Raw genomic sequence first — 18,677 nt, 5'->3', positions numbered from 1 at the left:
GAGAGCCACAGAACCTGTAGAGTGCAAGATTCAGGCAACCCTGCCTGTTGTGGAGCTTTTTGGTGAAAGCTCTGTGCATCGCTCTGCTCACGAAACTGGATCAGCGGCAGGGCCGACAGCTGCACTAGAAGTGTCAGCCACTCTGTCCTGCAGCACCGGCCACAGAAGCATCCAGGGAAGGGTGTCAGCTTCCTCCCCTCCCAACCACACACACTCTCCCCAGTCTCCATGGGGGATTTCATCTTGCAAAGTTCACATGTTCAGACTGAGCGCTGAGAGGAGGATTTGCCTGTTTGTAAGAAACATAAAGGGAAGTGGATTTCCCCGAACGTTTGCTCTAGCAGCTGAATTCCAGTTCCACATCACTGATTTGTAGACACAATCTTATCTAGGGCATTCTTTTATTTGTGGTTCCCACCTTTACCTCACAGCCACTGCAAAAAAATGAAAACTTCTCCAATCATGGACCAAGATCCACATACCGACAGCTAGCCCTCTACTCACAGCATGTGTTCAGCCTGTTTTTTCGCTTTTGTCTATAACTTTGTATAGGCTCAGTTTGGCTTTTACATTACAGTAAGAGGTTCTAATTTTACCAGTATTACAGTTCTACAGCTTCTTGGAGTAAAATTGCAAACTATTTTTTCCACTGAGGAAGGACAGACTAGAAAAGAATATGTCAGTTGGAAGGGACCTACAACGATCACCTAGTTCAACTGCCTGAACATGTCATTTGTTTTATAAGCACTATAAATTGTGGGCCTTCACATAAGCTCCGGATTCAGATTCTGGGGTCTGATCTGGCCAAAAATCATCTCACTGTCAAATGTTTTCATACTTAAGAATTAATTTGTTATTCAGAGATTTTATACTTTGTAAAAGCTGGAAGAAGTTCTGACTCATTCCTAAAGGAGTTATTTTAAGCATCATAAACAATACACAGAGATGCCATATTTTGCTATTTTTAAAGCCAATTTGTGTTACCTTATAACTGCCAAAATGTACAGAACAAAACAGGAAGAATAGGTAGTTTTCTAACACACAAATATGAACTAATTAAAGCAGTTAATCTGAAGAAAAGCTGAAATGAGCCTCTTCAGTCCTACTGACAAAATCCTGAAGAGTGTTATTTTCCCAGCAGTATGTGAAGTGTGCCTTGGAAAAAACATAGACTGTTTATTTTGCAGTGGAATAACTTGAACAAACAGCTGCAGGTAAGACCTAACCAGAGACTGAACAGCAAGTACTGTGCTGTTAGGATTAAAGAGCTCATTGCGCAGTACGTTGCATACATATACAAATATTCACATCAAAAGTTTGTTACCCCCTTTAACCAAGATTATAGTCTTCCTCACAGGTTCCCAAACATACATGGTGCAAATATGACTGAAATGTATACCCTCAAAGGGAACATTATCGGCAAAGTTTCTGAAAACTATTCTGAGGCGATAAAGAGCGCGACTAAGGAAATCACATCTCTGAACAATAAGGCAGTGATATTTGGTTCTCCAAGTAGTAACCTGAGAATTAATTAACACTTTCACCATTCCTTAAAGGGAAAAGAAGAGTGAGACTATCATACTTCTTCAAAAGGGAACCTGCGGATGGAATCCTTGCTCCACAGGAAAAAATACAAGCCCATGCTTAACTTACTGACACAGAATTCTGAACCCTCAAACATGGTAACTGGGGTCCCTGACATGAACCCTGATATTCTAATACATACTGGATTCCCCAAAGACCAAAGCTTGGAGGTAAATATGCAAGGGAAAAAAATCAAGTTCAAACAGAGAAATGTAAAGTTAAGAATCGTTAAACTAACATCTAACAAAAATCATCAAAGAACGGATATACTTATAAAGTCTTTTTTCCAACGGGACATCCATAGCATAAAAGGTATGTTTACATTTCAGAAACTGATCAAATCTATTGCACAAACACGCCTGTTCACCTAGGATTGCTCTCAGCACATATATTTGTTCTATGGAGATTAGCGCATAGCTAGGCAAGCATGAAAACCAAATGAACTTCTTTACTCTTGTAATAAAGCTGAACAAACAAAGGACAAAGTAGCTTCCTAAATGTGTCACTGCATTCAAGTGTTCGCATGTGTTTTCATGCACTCTCAGAGGATAAATGCAGTTTAAAGAAACACCTTAGTCTTTTCATTTTTACAGGCACAACTTTATGTCTCCAATAAATGTGCAGCAGGCAGCAACATTTACATATAAATACACTCAGCTTGTGGAAATTTCAATGTCTCTCTGCAACTTATAACCACCTCTCAGTTCACTTACTTGCAAGTAGAAAGCTACTAAAAAAAAAAAAAGAAAAAAAAAGAGTTGACTCCAAAGTAGGGCTTATTTTTAATCTGTGTTCATGAGTCAAGTCAGAGCTGCCCAGTGACTTAGCCAACAGAATTTTTTTATTTGATTAGCTCTTATAATTCATCCATTAGTTACTGTAGGTCAAGACACAATTAATTTCCTTTAGCGTTACCTTACCATGAGGCTCTTCATCTATTCCATCATCTTCCCACTGCTCTTCATTCGCTAGGAGAGGATTCTGAGCTTCACACAAAGCTCTCATTGGAAAAAAATGTCCATCGCCCTGGCTGCATGGAAAAAGGCAGAGAAAGACACTGTAAAAAGCAGCAAGTGGCTCGGAAGGATGACAATTTCTACACGTTTTATCTGCAAAGTTTTCTGTTGCCTGTATTTCCAATGTTTACTTAAAATTATTTTTAAGTTTTGAAAAATACTGTGTTCATTTTTTGTGGCAGCTCAGATACCAAGTTTTACTAGCGAGTAGTTTTGGTCCTCAATTCCTTCAAGCTCTCTGGAGAATAAAAGTTCAAACCTATAACCTGGAATTAAGTAATTTTTAGCAGAACTTAAATGTGCCTAACTTGATCAAGTCATTTGGATACAGAAAAAAACCTAACTTATGGATAGCTAGACATGAGGGGGGAACTAAGGAAAACATTTATGTAGAAGGAGCAATTTATACCATAGATTCTTCAGGGCAGAAATTACACTTCTGTGTTTGAATGACGCTACATAGAAAATGGCCCCAATCTCAGTTAGATGTTACTGAAAGACAAATAAAAGACCTACTTCCCTGTGACCTAAACCTGTACACAAAATGGAAAAAGAAACCCAAAACATCCCACTCTGCAAAGATCTAAAGTTGCAAAAGCTTTTTTTTGCTTTACTACTGCCCAAATAGAAACGCGTATCTGGATATCAAAAAAGAGTTTGAGAGTACGTTCAAACTCACGTAATGTAAACTAACAAAGTTAAAAACTAGATGCTCTAGCTTGGTGTGCACCATACTGTATTCCCTAACAGCCAGCAGCATAGACAGAGGAACTGTAAACTACCTGAAGTGCCTTCTTCCTCTGATAATTTATCTTTATGCAAGGGAAGTAACCCGAGTGTTCACTTTGAAGTGAACGCCCATCCACACATATGCCACAGGAGTCCAGGAAGAGTTCAGACACCCTGTGCACCACATTTAGCCCTCAAAAACCTTTCCCTTCCTGACTTCTGGTGAACAGCATTAACACAGATGATGCTTGTTCGTGCATTTACAATGATGCACAATAGTAGTCAGCCAAGCCACACACTAATAGGTATAACACATGAGGCTGTAGCAGACATTTAGACATCAGTCCTTTCAGTTAATTGTATCAGCTTTTAGCACTGACTTGATTATTACTTACCTAGAGGCAATAGGTAGTAACCAGAGCTTTTTTTCTTCTCCAAACACTTGCTGAAGATTCTTTACAAAGCCAAGATTGAATCCATTTTTATCTGGGCCATTTTGAAACACTGGAGCTGAGAAAGCCTCTACACAAAAATGCAATTTTAGTGAAAAAAATGAAAATCAATGCCAAATACTCTGAAACAGGATTGTGCATGTTGTAGCCATCTAAAGACAACATGATTTAACAGACTATGAACTAGCATTACAAAGATACAAAGTTTGAAAATAATAGATTTTTCATTTTGCAAGCCTGTAAAGACCTTCAAACTGAAGGCAGGAATTTGGTCTTGCAACTGAACCGTATAGAACAGTCAAACCAAACTACAAATGGTTTGTTTAATCTAGAGAATAGAGTTAAAAGATCTTTGTGTGAGACTTGTTGAAATTCAGTGGGTAGAAATTTCTAAGTAAAAAATGTACAGAATTAAGTAGGTTGGTCTTTAATGCATATTTCAGAAGTGGCACTGGAGATTTGAAAATTGCCTCATTCGTTAATGATATAATGAAAAAGCATTAGGAACAAACATATGCAAATAGACCCTCTGTTACGGTGAGACATAAAATTAAGAAAAGAGAGGGAAGGAGAACCTAGAGTGCACTAGAAACAATTTTATCTACCTTCTAAGCTGCTGCAGAGGTCTGATGTTTTGGGATAGATGAGCTTCAGTGCTCCATGAAATGAGTGTTAAAGTTAATAACTATACAAAATCTGAGTATTTGCTCAAACTCTTGACAGTGTGCGTATTGTTATTGTTATAAAACTTTATCTAAAAAGCATTAAAAATTGAACAGCATTTGTCTGAGGAAAGACAAAGAAATCACTCGACAAAATCATAGTTTCAGATTTTAATTTCATTGGTTTTGCAGTCATAACTTCTTTGCCTTTGTCAGTGAAGATGAACACTGTTTTTCCCAACCTTACTAAGCTGTTTTAGGATGCGCTCCAGCATATGAGCATAAAGAACCATTATTCCTGAAAAGCTGCACTCATTTCACAGCAAATGTAGTTATACATATGCATAACATTTTTATAATTGGACTTTTACACTTTAAGGCTCTCATTTCCCTAACAAAGCTTTTGTCGCACCAGCTAATAAATGCAGCTCATTTGAACTGACAAATTTCTGCAACATTGTGCCAAGATCTTAAATCTTCCTCCCCTCATAAGCCAGCAGGAGTGTACAGAACGCAAATGCCTTTTTTTCTTCTTTTGGTGTGTCTTACTTAAACAAGTAAGACACAAGAGCCTTACCTAAAGTAGATCTGTTTCGACTAACGAGCCAACAATGGTAGCCAAACAGAAACATGAGGCTTACGAAGAACATGACCGCCACAAAGAGAAGGAAAAGGACATGAAATTTGGAACGTCCATTAGTCAGTTCACCCTGGAAAGAAAAGCAACACAGAACAAGTGATAGGAACAAATAAAAGCTGGAAATTCTTTGTTCCTAGAAAGATATCCTCTAAAACTCCTATTTGGAGTTCTCAAACTTGTATACACAAAAGTCACACCTTACTATAAAAAGCAAGAAGAGACAAAGAAATGATCTGGTTCATTTCCCCTCCTGTAACCAAAGCAGAAAGAGTGGGGGTTTGCTACTAACTTTTTGTATGTAACAGAGCCAGTAGAATCACAGCTTCCCACCTGGGCCCAAGAAACATGCCCTGTGCCCACAGGGAAATTAGCAGGCACAAGCTCTTGAAGCCCTGTTTACGTTCTGCTGAGTTTCCTGTCCATATATTAAAATTCTGCACTTCTTGGAATATAAGGCATGCCAAGAAAACCTGACCTCCATAGCTATAGCAGTCAGGTAGTGTTAGAACTGAGCACAGGTGGTTTGGCAGAGTTTAAAAGCCAAGTGGGATCTTACAAGCAGAAGAAACACTTATGTCCTTCTACAGTAGAAGGGTCGAGTGCCAGAGATCCTCATAAGCACACATCTACCGACAGGCTGTGGGGACCCCACAGTAAAATCTGACTTCTCAGCCTTTGCACATCCCTTATATGCAGCCGCAGAGCTCAAGTCTCTGTGCCTTTCTTAGCATAAGAAGCAATTCCTGCTCCTGTCCCAGCAGCACCTCAGGAGGCATTTTATGTAACTGATTGGCCATTAAAGCATCAGAAATTTAATAAATTAATGCACAGCAAAGTTAAGTTACTTAAACACAGTCGTACAGAGTTAGCAGCAGAGGGGACAGAAAAAACTGGAGACAAAAGGCCAGTCTCTTACTGGAACTGTCAGTTGGCATTGCTTGCATAGGAATGCTAATCGATAACTGAATAAGAAGCATACTTTATTTCAGTCAACTTTTAATTTGAGAAAGGAGTCATGTGGGGATTAGAATACAAACAAGGTTTTTTGACCTTTTTTTTTCTTGTCAGTACAGATCAGTGCCAGGGTGTTCTACTTTGATACCCGAGGAGAGAAGGGAGCAGACGCTCTTTAAGAAATTAAGATTTTGGAAACCATCAGTTACAGTAAACAGTGGGGTAGCAACCCCAGGATCTGCCCTCTACGCCTTCCCTTGCTCGCTCTCTCGCTCTCCCTAAGTGCGAGGGACCTCATCCTTAAGATACCAATACAGAGAAAGTTAAAAAATAAAAAAAAATGCCCGGGCAGTTCAGGAAGCAACATAGGAGAAAACCACCCACCCACCCACAATTAATGGTTTCCTGTAATATGACTGAAATACGTAGGAGGTATTCTTGCAACCACTTGAAAAGCTTCAGAGGTTGACAGCTAAGAACGTCTACTTAGGAGACAATTATTTCCATCGTCAGGGGAAGTTTGGGGGGTTTTTAAGCACGGAGATATGGCCAGACAACAGCAGCTGTGTTGGGAGTTGGGAAGATGAACCACAGTCATGTCCAAGAGCCTAGCCTAACTCAAGTGGTGCTTATCCCTACGTAACACCTCTGATTTCAGGGGTGTGAGTCATGATATACCCTCATGTCTATTGAAAAGGCACCAGAACATTTCTGTAAACAGCAGTCCTGGGCTGTCCTTCAGTGAAGGGTGTCTTCGTTTGAAGGACACGGCAGTTTTCCAAACTGAGAAACTTGTGGGAAGTTGCCAAAGACTCTGAGATACATACATGCAAACACAAGAACAGGAAAAGGCTGTAACTTCGCTGCCAGAAGCTAAGGCCACAATTTGAAGTTCCTGAAGTCTACTGGCGTCTCGCTTTGTGCATTTCAGACACCTAATGGGAGTTATACGCAGAAAAGGGCACAGGAGAACACCTTAGGGAAGAAATGCAGACCCTCCATTGACTGAAAGCAAAAAAGGAACAAGAGTGACTAAACCCCACCAGACTCATAGGATATGAAAAAGTCACCAGATTTCACAACTTACTGTCCAATACTTAATGAAATACTTGAAGACTGTTGCAGCAATATACAAGCAATACAGCAAAGCATAGGCTAAGAACAGTAGAAAGAATTTGTAGTTAGAAAATCCAATGCAGTTATTCACCCTAGAGGACAAAAGCAAAGTTGAAATCAGGATATGTACAGCACACGGTGGTAACACAATGAATCCTACCATTTTCTTTGCTTTTATTAAGCCTCTTGATGGTACCACACAATTTCGTCAATAAAGAGCTCCCCTTAGCGGTCAAAATGAAACGTGGCTAAAGTCTTCTGGCTTGTCACTTGAAGACTTCTTGCTATGCCAAGCAAAAGGACAGTTCATATTTTGGGGATCTGGTTTAAAGTTGGTACCACTGGTAAATTTGTCACGGAGGCAGGCTCCAACTACTCAGTGTCTGTTTCTTGTCTGCAAAGGTAATCAGATCGGGGATTTCTGTGTTCCTTCCTTCATTTGCAAAACTCAGGAGCCAGATTCACTGCTGCTTGTTTGTTTACACACAAAACAAATAAACCCAAATTTGACTATCATTCTCCACGCACAGGACAACTCTAAAAAGGAACGAGGGAACGCAGAAAAAGTCATAGGTGTTTGTCTCAAAACTCGGGTTGGAAAAATCCTCTACAATTTAGGATTACCAGGGAGGTTCAGCTGGGGAACTGTTTGTGTTGCTTCTGATTTCTGAAATCTTCCTTTTTAAAAAAGCAGAGGGAGTTTAAGCAATTTAGTGGCAGCAGTTCTCAAGAAGCGTAAAGCTTAATTCATCCGTGCACCATTCTACACAAACTGTCTCTGGCCATGCACAGGTGGCAGGCATCATTTCAGAAACAATCTCCGTGCAAATATGATTACTGAAAGCAACCACCAACTGCATGCCGAAATGATCATACAGCCCAAATTAAAGGCAAAGTTGAAGCCCCTTTAAAACTTGAATAATAGCCAAAGGGTGAATTAGCAGTTGGGTTTTAAGTGATATCGATACAACAGCTTTTTTACACGTAGCTTATGGAACATGAATGCTCTGTCTTTCAAAATATCAAACATCCCAGGCAATTTCAAAGTGTAATTATTTTATACATTTCCCAACATGGAGAGATGCACGGTCTAAAATGAAAGAGGCATACAGGCGCTATTCTGTGGAAGAAATAGATTTAAACAGCCTCTCTTTTCAAAACACTACAAACCAATATCTAGAACATACCATGGACAGTGATGATCCATTTTTAGCACACATCTGCAAAGGGACAAAAAAGAAAAAATGAAGATTTTTATTTGGTACTTAATTGCCAACTGCAGATCAATAGCAACAGCCTCTGGTTCTTGTGAGCTTTCTACACGACACAGACTCAAGATAATACTGTCTCTTGGAATTTTTTAAGGTAGGTAGGTATCATTTTAAGATGGAACATTTATTACTTTTTCAAGATCAACCAATGGCCTCGGTAGTCTGCAAGATAAAAGGAAATGAAAATGATTTCTGCCCTAGAGGACTTAAAACTTTTGCAAAACACCACAGGTAAAGGCCTGGAATATTTAAAAAAAAATTAAAAAAAAAAAAAGAAAAGTCAAAATCATACTTTATTTTAACCTGCCTAGGTTAGTCAGTTAATTGTCACTAGATGCCATGTTTTCTAGCACCTTAACACTGCTGACACACTTGTAGGTGTGGGAACTGCAAACACTTCAGGGCCACAGAGAGCAGAAATGCAAATGCCAGCGCTGTCACACAGGAACACACGCTGTCGGCTGCAGCTGGGCCAGAGGTACGTGGGTACCTTCATGTGTGCAAGAGACGTGAAGGACCGGCCCGTTCGCATAACTTAGTGGTGACTATATTCACTGCAGGGAAAAACAATCCAGTAACTTACATAGCACAAACGGAACAATGGTGACAACGGTCAGGTTTTATCAGCTGGCATCGATCACAGAATCGAACACCTGAAATTACAGGCACATTAAGACCAAGTAATAGAAAAGTGTTCTTTTTTCACATGTTAGTTAATATTCCGCTCAGTTCCTAACTATTCATATTCTTTCCTCCGTCACTTCAAAAGAGGAGAGCATTTGCAGCTGATTTTTGCTGCCAGGTCATCATCAGATAAGCAATGCTCATAATTCTTCCGGAGACTTGCAGATGCGGGGAACAATCCTCACTGCAAAGCATACAACAGCTTAAAAGCGATAAAACAGAATTGTACGCTTCCCTCTGGCTTCCACGCTTACTCAGACTTTACAAACATTCCATTTTGATAATTGCCTGTATAGCAGCTCTTTCCTTCAGAATTCTTTGGCTTGGCTGACAGAAATGAACAGGTCAGAGCCTCCAATATGAGCACAGATTTCTCTCTAGCTTTGAAAGGAGTGCAGTATGCATTTAATCACAGAACAAGGTCCAAAAATCTCTTCACAGAATTATGTCCTGCATGTCCAAGCTAGACTCCACTTCAAGTAAAAACGACTACAGATTTTGTCATTCTATTACTAGTACGAGACACAGACAACAGAAGTAGGCTTTTGAACTGTAAATACAAAGGGTAACGTATTGCTTCTCAAAGGCAGCACCTGGTACCCCCCGAAGATGAACCCAAGCGTCCAAGGCTTTTTGTTTTCCCAAACATAAAACCTGAGACAAAAGGCAGTAAGACTATTCGCGCAAGAGTTACTCAGCACACGCAGGGGCACTAGGAACGCCCTGCGGGTCAGCAGTATCAGCTGGATTATGCCGCTTCAGCGTGCTTGATTAGATTTAGGGACACAAAGCTCTCTGCTTAGCTGACCTCCATTCCCCGTTCTGGTGTACACCGGCAACTTCCTTGCAATTTCGGCGAGAATTTGCCTCTGCACTTCCGGCCTTTCTTCATTTTCGTAGCGTTCTTTGTCAGCATAGGACATATGGTACTAGAAGCAGAAGTGACGAGAGCAGCAGTTACCCACGGGTAGCAGAGATAGTATTGCAAATACAGGCAAGTTTGGAAAAGTTTTTACCTCCCACTCCTTCTGATGAGATTAATCTAATGTGAAAATGTGTTTGTTAAAAAACAAAGAGAGATAGTAAGTGCTGGATAGGCAGAATACTATGCGATACATCAATAAGAAATGCAAAAGTGAAATTAAGGATCACAACACAACATACTGGAATTGCTACTGCTGCTGCCTTAGATTACCATTTTTCATGAATAACATTACTAACTGCGATAAGGACACTTTAAGCACTTCCCTTGTGAGCAAGAACCTGTCCCCAGCCACAGTTTTATATTTCTAAAACTGGGATTAGTTGTTATTTATAAATCCACATTCTTGTAATTAGGATCCGGTTACAGTCATGTACATTTGGAGTGCCACACAAACATCATCCTCATTCCGTTGCTCCAAACATAGTGTTCTATGAGTACTTCATAAAGAGGTAAACCAAAATGCAATAAAAATCCACCAATCCGAGCAGCATGGAAAAGTAAATATTTGGTTGAAAAAGAACTGAAACAAATGCCTGCCTCTGACTGTCCTGTGCTCAAACCACTAAATCATACCCTTGTCCTAAAACAAGCCACCTACGTTAAAAACAATACCAAACCCTTAACTAAGTATTATTCATGAAACGTTCTCCTTTTGTCACAGTGAACTCCAGTTTCTCTTTACCATCGTATATTGTTACATTTCTCTTTCGTGACGCTGCTGACCAGGGAACTACAAGGGCTGGAGCTCCTGGAGCTCCACGTATTCCCAGCACCAAATTAAAAGCCACAGGCTGCGCACCCAGCCCCAGTCCGCACTTTCACAGGCGTGCGACATCAGAATCTCAGCATGTCTAAAGGGAAAATGATTCTTCTCTCCCTCACTATCACAAGAAAGAGCCTGACAAAGGAAGCAAACTTCACCCCTGCAGAGAGGCCTGCTCCAGCCGGCAAAGGGCTCCCGGCAGAGCAGGCAGGGCTGGACTTCGGTGGGACATGGCATGTTCACATACGCACCATAACCATCTGGCTCGAGAGATCGAGAAACCCCGCTACCATTGCAAATGCAGCCGTTTCCACCTGCACTGTAACATCTTCCATGAAGAGTGAAAACCAAAACTGAAGGTCCTTACTCAGGAGACTCCAGTAAGGCTAGGTTAGGGAAGGTCCTCAGGATTTGGCTTGCAACTTGTTAAATGCTTAGAGAGCAACCACACTATCAATATGTTAGTTAAGAATCATCAGTCCTATTATCCTCCACATGAAAAATCCTGTCCGCTCCTGGAACACCTCAAAAGGCAGCTTTAGAAGTTAACACCATCTCTGCTTTAAATCAAGCTCTTTGGGGAGGTAAAGGATTCTCAGAGCAGTAAATTACGCAGTTTTTATGGAGAACGCTAGGTCACTTTCCATCTCTTTAGGAAATCCAATCAGTTGTGCAGACCAACTAGACTGAAGGATTTTTGAGTTCTCTTTAGCGTCCCTGCTTTTGTTCTGCAATGAATGAAAAGTGCTTGGACTCTTACCTTTTTGCCTGGCTGCACCGGGAGAGTAAAAATAGACTTCCAGTATGTCCACACAAAGAGCACAAAGAGAATATGGAATATTATAAGATAGGCCACTAAAAAACAAAACAAAACAAAACACAAGCAGAACAATGACTTCTTAAGTAAAAGTTTCATTCATGATGGGCATAATTCCAATCTTTCACAAGAATGACCAAAAAAATAAAGGAAAAAAAGAAAGATTTACAGTACCAGCCATTATTACAATACAGCTAAGCCTGACGGTCAAAGGGTCAGCAGAATTTCAGAGGTCTGTGGCTGCAGTTCGGGGTTACCTATCTCACAAGCCTCCCTTTCTCCACCCAATCCAATTCCGTGAGTGAGGAAGAACACAGCTGTAAGTGACTTCACCCACTGGGCAGGTGACAACCCTGTATCATTGGGAATGACGGGATTCCTGTCTCTGCCCCATACCCTAGGTGCAGGCAAAGCAGAACTGGCTGGTGCTGAGCGGCTTGAAGGTTAATACCGCGATACTCTAGCATTGCCAAATTTGGGGTTCAGGTGCTACTAAATGCACTTACAATCACAGTACCGTATTACCAGTGTACTGTCCACTCGTGCAATGCATTCTTCACCGCTTGCAAGAACTGAGAGAAATAACATGCTCTAGCAGAGCTTTACATCACCAGAAAAAAAATCAAATCTCTTATTAAACACCTTTTAGATTTGCCACAGTTGATACAACAAAACAAATCAGGAGAACATCCCTCAAATGGAGCAAAACAGGTGTTATGATTACTGAGAAAGAATTGTAATCCACTAGACACAACGTTATCACATGAAAACCGGCATGCGTCAGAGCAATCTTATTTCAATATGCCAACTTTATTTCAAAGCCTTTGGACATAAGCAGGCATACTGTGGTTCAGAAAGCCAAAGGACAGCTATCCTTCAACTACACAAACTATTTGATTGCTATTTCTTTAATACTCGACTCACTGAGACATTATCAAACAGTTACAAGACAGTTTTAAACACACCACTTAATCATAATAATAACAACCTCATTTTCCACATTCCATTTAAGCTTCAAATTCTAGAAACTAAGATTAAAGTACCTACTACTAGTGGAAAGAGAAGTCTAAAATCCAAACACTTCCTAACTTCTCAGGCAAGACTGACTGTGTGAAAACGTAACTGGTAAAAAGGCCAAACACAGCTTTGAGACTTTCTAACGAGATGGCAAATGATCTGATACACCTCATGAGAACGTGATGGATTGTGTGACTGATCTGTGAATCAATGATAATTCATTATTATGCTCTTAAGTTTGTTTGAGATGTTATCCTTATACTACATGCAGGTGGAGCTCAGTCATTTTTAAATTAATAGGTAAGGAGATAAATCTTGCAACAGGTTTAATTTTGTTGATAAAGCAATACACCAGCATGTTAGAGGAAGCTGACCTGGAGATGCACTAATAGATTAGGCAACTAATAACTTTCTTCTGCTGAATAATCATTAATATAATGCCTTCTATAGTTTCTCTGTAACAGTTTCAAATATTAGGACAGCTCCATAGTGGAAAGAGAATTTACTTGATGCAGCACCTGGAGGATCTTTAAAGTATCAGCTAGCATTGTTCTTCATGGAGCAATGTGCCAGCTGAAAACTGCTACACCTACTTCTATCGTTCATAAACCTGGAAAAAATGAAGGTAAGAGGCTGTATTAGCCAAATGCCTCCAAAGCACCTCCAGGGAAGAAGAGGAGGAACACTAAAATGGCCACTAATCCCTTATTCTTAGAACATGACTGTGGCCTCCAACGATGCACCAGTGGAAAGTCTCATCAAGTGATCCTGCTGCTCTGCCCGACTCGTTCAGCGACCTCACGATATTGTGGCTGGGACCTCAGAACAATGTCTGTCATCCTGTACTACCAAATGAATCTCAGAAGTGTTCATGCCAAATAATGACGAGACAGAAACCTTTGCTCTAACTCATCTGTGGTAGCAAAAGTGAAAGTTACTGGGTTACCGCTCGATATATGGTTAGTGGTCAACAGAACCAAGCAAAAAATCCTTTGCAAAAGCCTCCCTAGAGAAAACATTAAAAACAACTTTCACTGCAAGATCAGATAAAACAGTGGAAAAACAATAGGTGGGCCACAGAACAGAACTAGTCTTTTCTGTTTAGCTTGTAAAATCAGCTCTGAAAACGTAAAGCAGAAAGGGAGGAAAGGTGCTTGGGTGTATACAGATAGCCATAGCTTTTTCTGAAAGAGCAAAGAGGATCAAAGCCTCTTCGTGTTCTTCTGCTTATACTGCGACTACACAGGGGCATTTCCCAATACATCCAAAAGTTATAGCACGTCTAACAATGCATGCGGTATACTTCATGAACGTGTAATTACAGGAAGGAAACACTGCAAGAGTATGTAAGTTTAAAAAAATTGACGGAAAGTATTTTTGATATTTTAACTAGAACATTTGGGAATCTTTTTACACAAGGACTGAATGTCAAATAGTAAAGTGAATACACCTACCTTTTTCCACCGGGTTGCTCAGAGTCACTGAAAAAGAAAAAAACATATGTCTACAGAGCAAACAGGATTCCCAGAAAATTCTGTGACAAATAACGTTTCTATTTGAAATATAGCCATTTTAGGGAAAAAAGTTAAAATTCAACAGACAAAAAGAGCGCCCACAGTTTAGCATCAAATCAAAAGCATCCATAACAATTCCTTGTTTACTCACGCAAATGACACCCACAACAAGATGTTCAATAACTGTTACTTATGTGGCATTTTCCCTTGTTATAAAATATAATGTATATATTTGTACATTAGAAGTATGACAAAAATAATCCACTGGTGACAGGGATGCGAGAAGATTACCAGGGCTCCTCTAGCAACTGTCCAGGCAGCATCTCTATGCATGTACTTATAAGCATGTCCTTGTAGCCTGCTTTGTACTAGTCTCTAGGTGATCCTGATCCTCCGCAGCAAGCCATGCCCCAATGCATTTCTGCATCAGCATAAATAAAAAATTACAAATTGTCTCGGCTTTAGCCTAGTCAGCAACAAAGGATACACCGTAATGACTCCATTATTTTTACACTTCCTACTAGCAGAGTTTTTACAACCCCTCTCTACTTTACCATAATCATAGGAACAGTCCCCACTAACAGAACCACTTAGAGCAACCAGCAAAGGCTCTATTGCTCAATGTCTACTTCTACTGATTATTTTAAAATCCATCCATTATTTTAAAAGCCATCATCCAAGTTTAACAGAAAAGATGAAGACATCTTTCTTTAACTGAAAACGGAGCAGTTCTGTGATATCTTGACAGAATACTGCTTGGAAGACAAAGCTTGTTCATGGGATGGGAGCCCCTTATATTGAGTCCATAGCCTTGAATCTCATGGTTGCAACTGAACTGTGTTGCTCCTTGGAGGAACAGGGGAATGAAAGGAAACCAGTAGCCACAGATCATCTCCCCGAGGCACGGTAATCTTACAAAAATAGGATCATATTGTTGGAAGACTCAAAGATTTGAGAGATTGCACATACCAGCGGTGACCCCTTCAGTAACTCTGTCAGACTGTACAGAAAACAAAGTGATTGAGGGATTGGAGCCCTTTACTTCTAGCCTACAGCCAGTGCCTGGAAAGAGACTCGACTCTTCAAGACTCACTCTGTCATCTTACTTGAATAACCAACTTGGAAAATGTAAATCAGAGTAGGAACCAAGAGGTCCTGCTTTTACTAATGAAAGCAGCTTTTCTTAAAACCGTGCTCACAATTTTGATCTGCAAGCTCTAGGATACACAACAACGTAGATGAAAAAAGAGACTAAATATTTGCTGTGTCTCTGCGCACTCAGTTTCAGATGAACAAGACTGTTGGGAAACCTTTAGTTTTTCCTTTGGTTTGCTGCAAATCAAACTATGAAGAGTACATCAGCTTTTCATAAATCCTGCTTGGTTCCCTCCTGAAGTATGTCACACTTGCAGCATGGTCTTTCTAAGGATTTTACTTGAGAAAAGAGCAAACTCCTAAATAAAGATTATATAAAAAGTTTTATCGCAGGACACCAGGTCATTGTTCTCACTGTGGCCGCAACCACCAACCAGACATGAAATAAAGGCCTCCTCTGCAGTATGACTTGTTGGCCATACCAATCATTGAAAGTTTAAAACCCAACTCATGAGATACCTCCAGGACATCACCCCCACGCTACTATCAATCCTCAGCAGTCTGCACAACTAAAGATGAAAATCAAGAATCCAAACAGAGCATCTACTATTCACACGCTTGCAACAGCTGAAATGGCAATACACAATGGAAACCTGAAAAAAAAGAAGCCAACACATAAAGCTTTGCTTGTTAGAAATCTGGAAGAGAGAGAACGTCCTGAGAGCTGGTTTTCAAGTAACTGCATATGCCAACAGTTAATGTTCAAATCCTAAAATAATTAATTTAGTCATTTCAACTTCTGTATAGATAACCTCCTCCACACATAAATAAAATGCATGAGAGAGAAAGATGGGGCAAAAAAATAGATGGGTGTGGGCAAAGGAGTGATTATAAGCTGTGATTCTAGGCAGCGAGATGAGCTCCTGCCAGCTTAACCAGCATTTGCAGAATAATGCAGGCCCAGTCCAAACCCCACTTAAATCAGCATTTTTCTAGTAGCTGCACTGAGACTTGGAATTAACCACTGTTAAATATTACTGAATTTGCGCAGCACTGCAAACAAAGCATATTTCAAAAGACTGACAGCATGTCAGAAAAATACTCTAAATTTTTTGTCACATGGTCTAATCAACAGTTACATGCTCCTTGGAGATATCATTCCATGTGAATTCTTGAAAGAAACAGCCCACAATCTCAGAGATGGAATAAAATGTCATGAAGTATTTGGGGGTTTTGCCTAGCTGCCAATTAACACAGATCAAAGAAACTGCATTTCATTTTAGTCCCCATCGAGAAAAAACAGTAGGTCTTACTGCATTGGCAACCCTAACAAAAATCTAATTTAAATTTGCTGTGCAGTACCAGAAGGCAGCTCCTTTCACAGAAACGTCTCAAACTGCCATTCTGAGCACTTTGGCTTCCTTTATCTGGCTTACCCTGTCCTGAAGAGAAAGAGCCACATGCTCCTCCTCACAATTTCAAAAGTCCAAGCTACCAGCTTTTCTCTCCACCTCCACCAGACCTAGCGAGCCTTTCTTCTAGTAATGGGTTTTTGCGCACACGCTAAACCAGAACATAACAAACACAAGAAAGTTTGCAGCTTACTATATAGTTAAATTGCTACATTGAACTATACAATTACTAGCCAGTACCAAAAATTTCCTTTCTAAAATTTAGTGTCTTCCATACTACTGTAACAAGTTATGACTCATGAGCGTGGTTTAATGTAACCTTTTCTTTTCCGAATATAAAAAAATCACTGCAATGCAGGGCATATACTGATTTTTGTTACTGCTTAAACCAGAAATCACACCTGAACGTTACCATATGGCAACAACATGGACTTTCACTGCAGGTATAAATCTCCCAGTCGTCACAAACGTCACTTCCCTTGGCTGGCTTGAGGACACAGAGTACATGGACTCATGACTAAGTAAAAGAGCGTGCAACACCTAGCCAGCCCAGCTAGGATACAAATCTTGTGGAAAAACAGGACAGCAAACCATAACCCCCCCCCACTAATTAATCCCATCGTGGACTTGACTAGTAATAAAGTGTTTCTCCATATCCACCTGGTCACTTTTGGGTGTGTCTACTGCAGCTACAGGTGCCATGAGAGCCTGTGGAAACCTCTGCCAGCTGCAAGTCTCGCTTGGGTTGCAGCCTCGGCAGGTTCAGGCATCGGCAGCGCCGGCTGGTCCGGCTGCCATAGCTGGCGGCAGCGCCTCTTCCTCCGGCACGCGTAGAGAGGCGAAGAGAAAGGCGAACTCCTCCCGCCTGGGAGGTGTGCGGGGGGTTTACGGCCTGGATCACCCGCCCGGACGTGACTCCCGCCTCCGGGCCCCTCCCGGGCCAGCACCGGGGGGGGGCCACGCTGCCCTCGGGAAACGCGGCCTCCTGCGGGGAGCCCCGGCCCGCAGAGCCTGGGGCCGTGCCGGTGCTGAGGCGCGGCCCGGGGGCAGGACGCGGCCCCGCTTCCCCGCGACACCGGCCCGGCCCCGCCTCACGCACCCTCCCGCCCCGCTGCCCCCGGGCCGCCGCCCCCTGCCCGGCCGGGGCGCTCACCCAGGCACAGCTCGCAGACGTAGGCGTAGTAGGACCAGAGGACGACGAGGGCGATGATGAGGACGGGCAGCCAGGCGAACGCCCGCTGGCAGCACCGCAGCCCCCGCGACAGAGCCATCTTTCACCTCAGCCCGGCCGCATCGGGCATCGGCTGCGCGGAGCTGAGCGCCGGCGGGAGGCGCGCGGCGCTCGGCTGAGCGGCCTGGCGGGCAGCGCCGGGGCTGGGCGCGGCGCGACGCTGCGGCGCCCCCTGGCGGGGCGGACGCGGGCAGCGTGTCCGGCCGCCGCGGGCGCTCCTCGGCGGGGCCTGCGCCGCCCTCCACCCGCAGCGTGGCGGCACCGGCCCTGCCGCAAGCTCCGGTCTGGCCCCCGCAGCTCCACGGCCCTGGGAAGCTGCTGCAGAGCTTGGGTTTCCTCAGGCGCTTCTAAATCTATTTACCGCCCACGTGTAGCCAGACGATGCGGCACTGCCGTGGTCCTACCAAACCCGCTTCCAGCAGCTGGTCACCAAGTCACCTTGTCCCCTCTCCACCACCGTTTGATTAAGCGGAACAAGCTGCTTTTCTGAGACAGATCTGTCTACGTGAAATAGATTTAAGATGCTCCTAGAATTCCCAGTTACGTAGGCACGAGCCACGATACCTCGTTACTTGCCCTAATTTAAGTTCATTGGCGGTGTTCAGACTTTGATACCCGTCCCTGGCACACCGGTACTCAGCTGCCCTTGTCTCTGCTAGAAATACCCCACGGAGAGCCCACGTTAGCCTTGTCTTCCACGGTAGCATCCCTGTGGCAGTTACTATGTCTGGTGTA

At 42.2% G+C, this 18,677-nt stretch overlaps 1 protein-coding gene across 2 annotated transcripts in view; it reads right to left on the bottom strand.

Annotated features, from left to right (window-relative positions):
- The window catches only part of ZDHHC15 (zDHHC palmitoyltransferase 15), a 31,054-nt gene extending 12,971 nt beyond the window's left edge, over positions 1–18,083 (bottom strand). Inside the window, exons 1-10 of one of the 2 annotated variants that reach the window (XR_012044833.1) lie at positions 17,865–18,083; positions 14,145–14,171; positions 11,617–11,711; positions 9,917–10,037; positions 9,008–9,077; positions 8,341–8,373; positions 7,125–7,245; positions 5,021–5,153; positions 3,725–3,851; positions 2,500–2,614 (exon numbers count right to left, since the gene is read on the bottom strand). Coding sequence is in view for 1 of the 2 variants with exons in the window: in XM_072877445.1 (XP_072733546.1) it covers positions 2,505–2,614; positions 3,725–3,851; positions 5,021–5,153; positions 7,125–7,245; positions 8,341–8,373; positions 9,008–9,077; positions 9,917–10,037; positions 11,617–11,711; positions 14,145–14,171; positions 17,865–17,982 (955 nt within the window). In the remaining variant the exon portion in view is untranslated. The remainder of the gene's footprint in view (positions 1–2,499; positions 2,615–3,724; positions 3,852–5,020; positions 5,154–7,124; positions 7,246–8,340; positions 8,374–9,007; positions 9,078–9,916; positions 10,038–11,616; positions 11,712–14,144; positions 14,172–17,864) is intronic. The other variant, XM_072877445.1, reaches the window with a different exon arrangement.
- Between the last annotated feature and the right edge of the window lie 594 nt (positions 18,084–18,677).

The sequence above is a fragment of the Ciconia boyciana genome, chromosome 12 (assembly GCF_034638445.1).
Source record: "Ciconia boyciana chromosome 12, ASM3463844v1, whole genome shotgun sequence".
Taxonomy (NCBI): Eukaryota; Metazoa; Chordata; class Aves; order Ciconiiformes; family Ciconiidae; genus Ciconia; species Ciconia boyciana.
The sequence above is the reverse complement of the archived record's forward strand: the minus strand, read 5'-3'. Positions and strand labels throughout refer to the sequence as shown.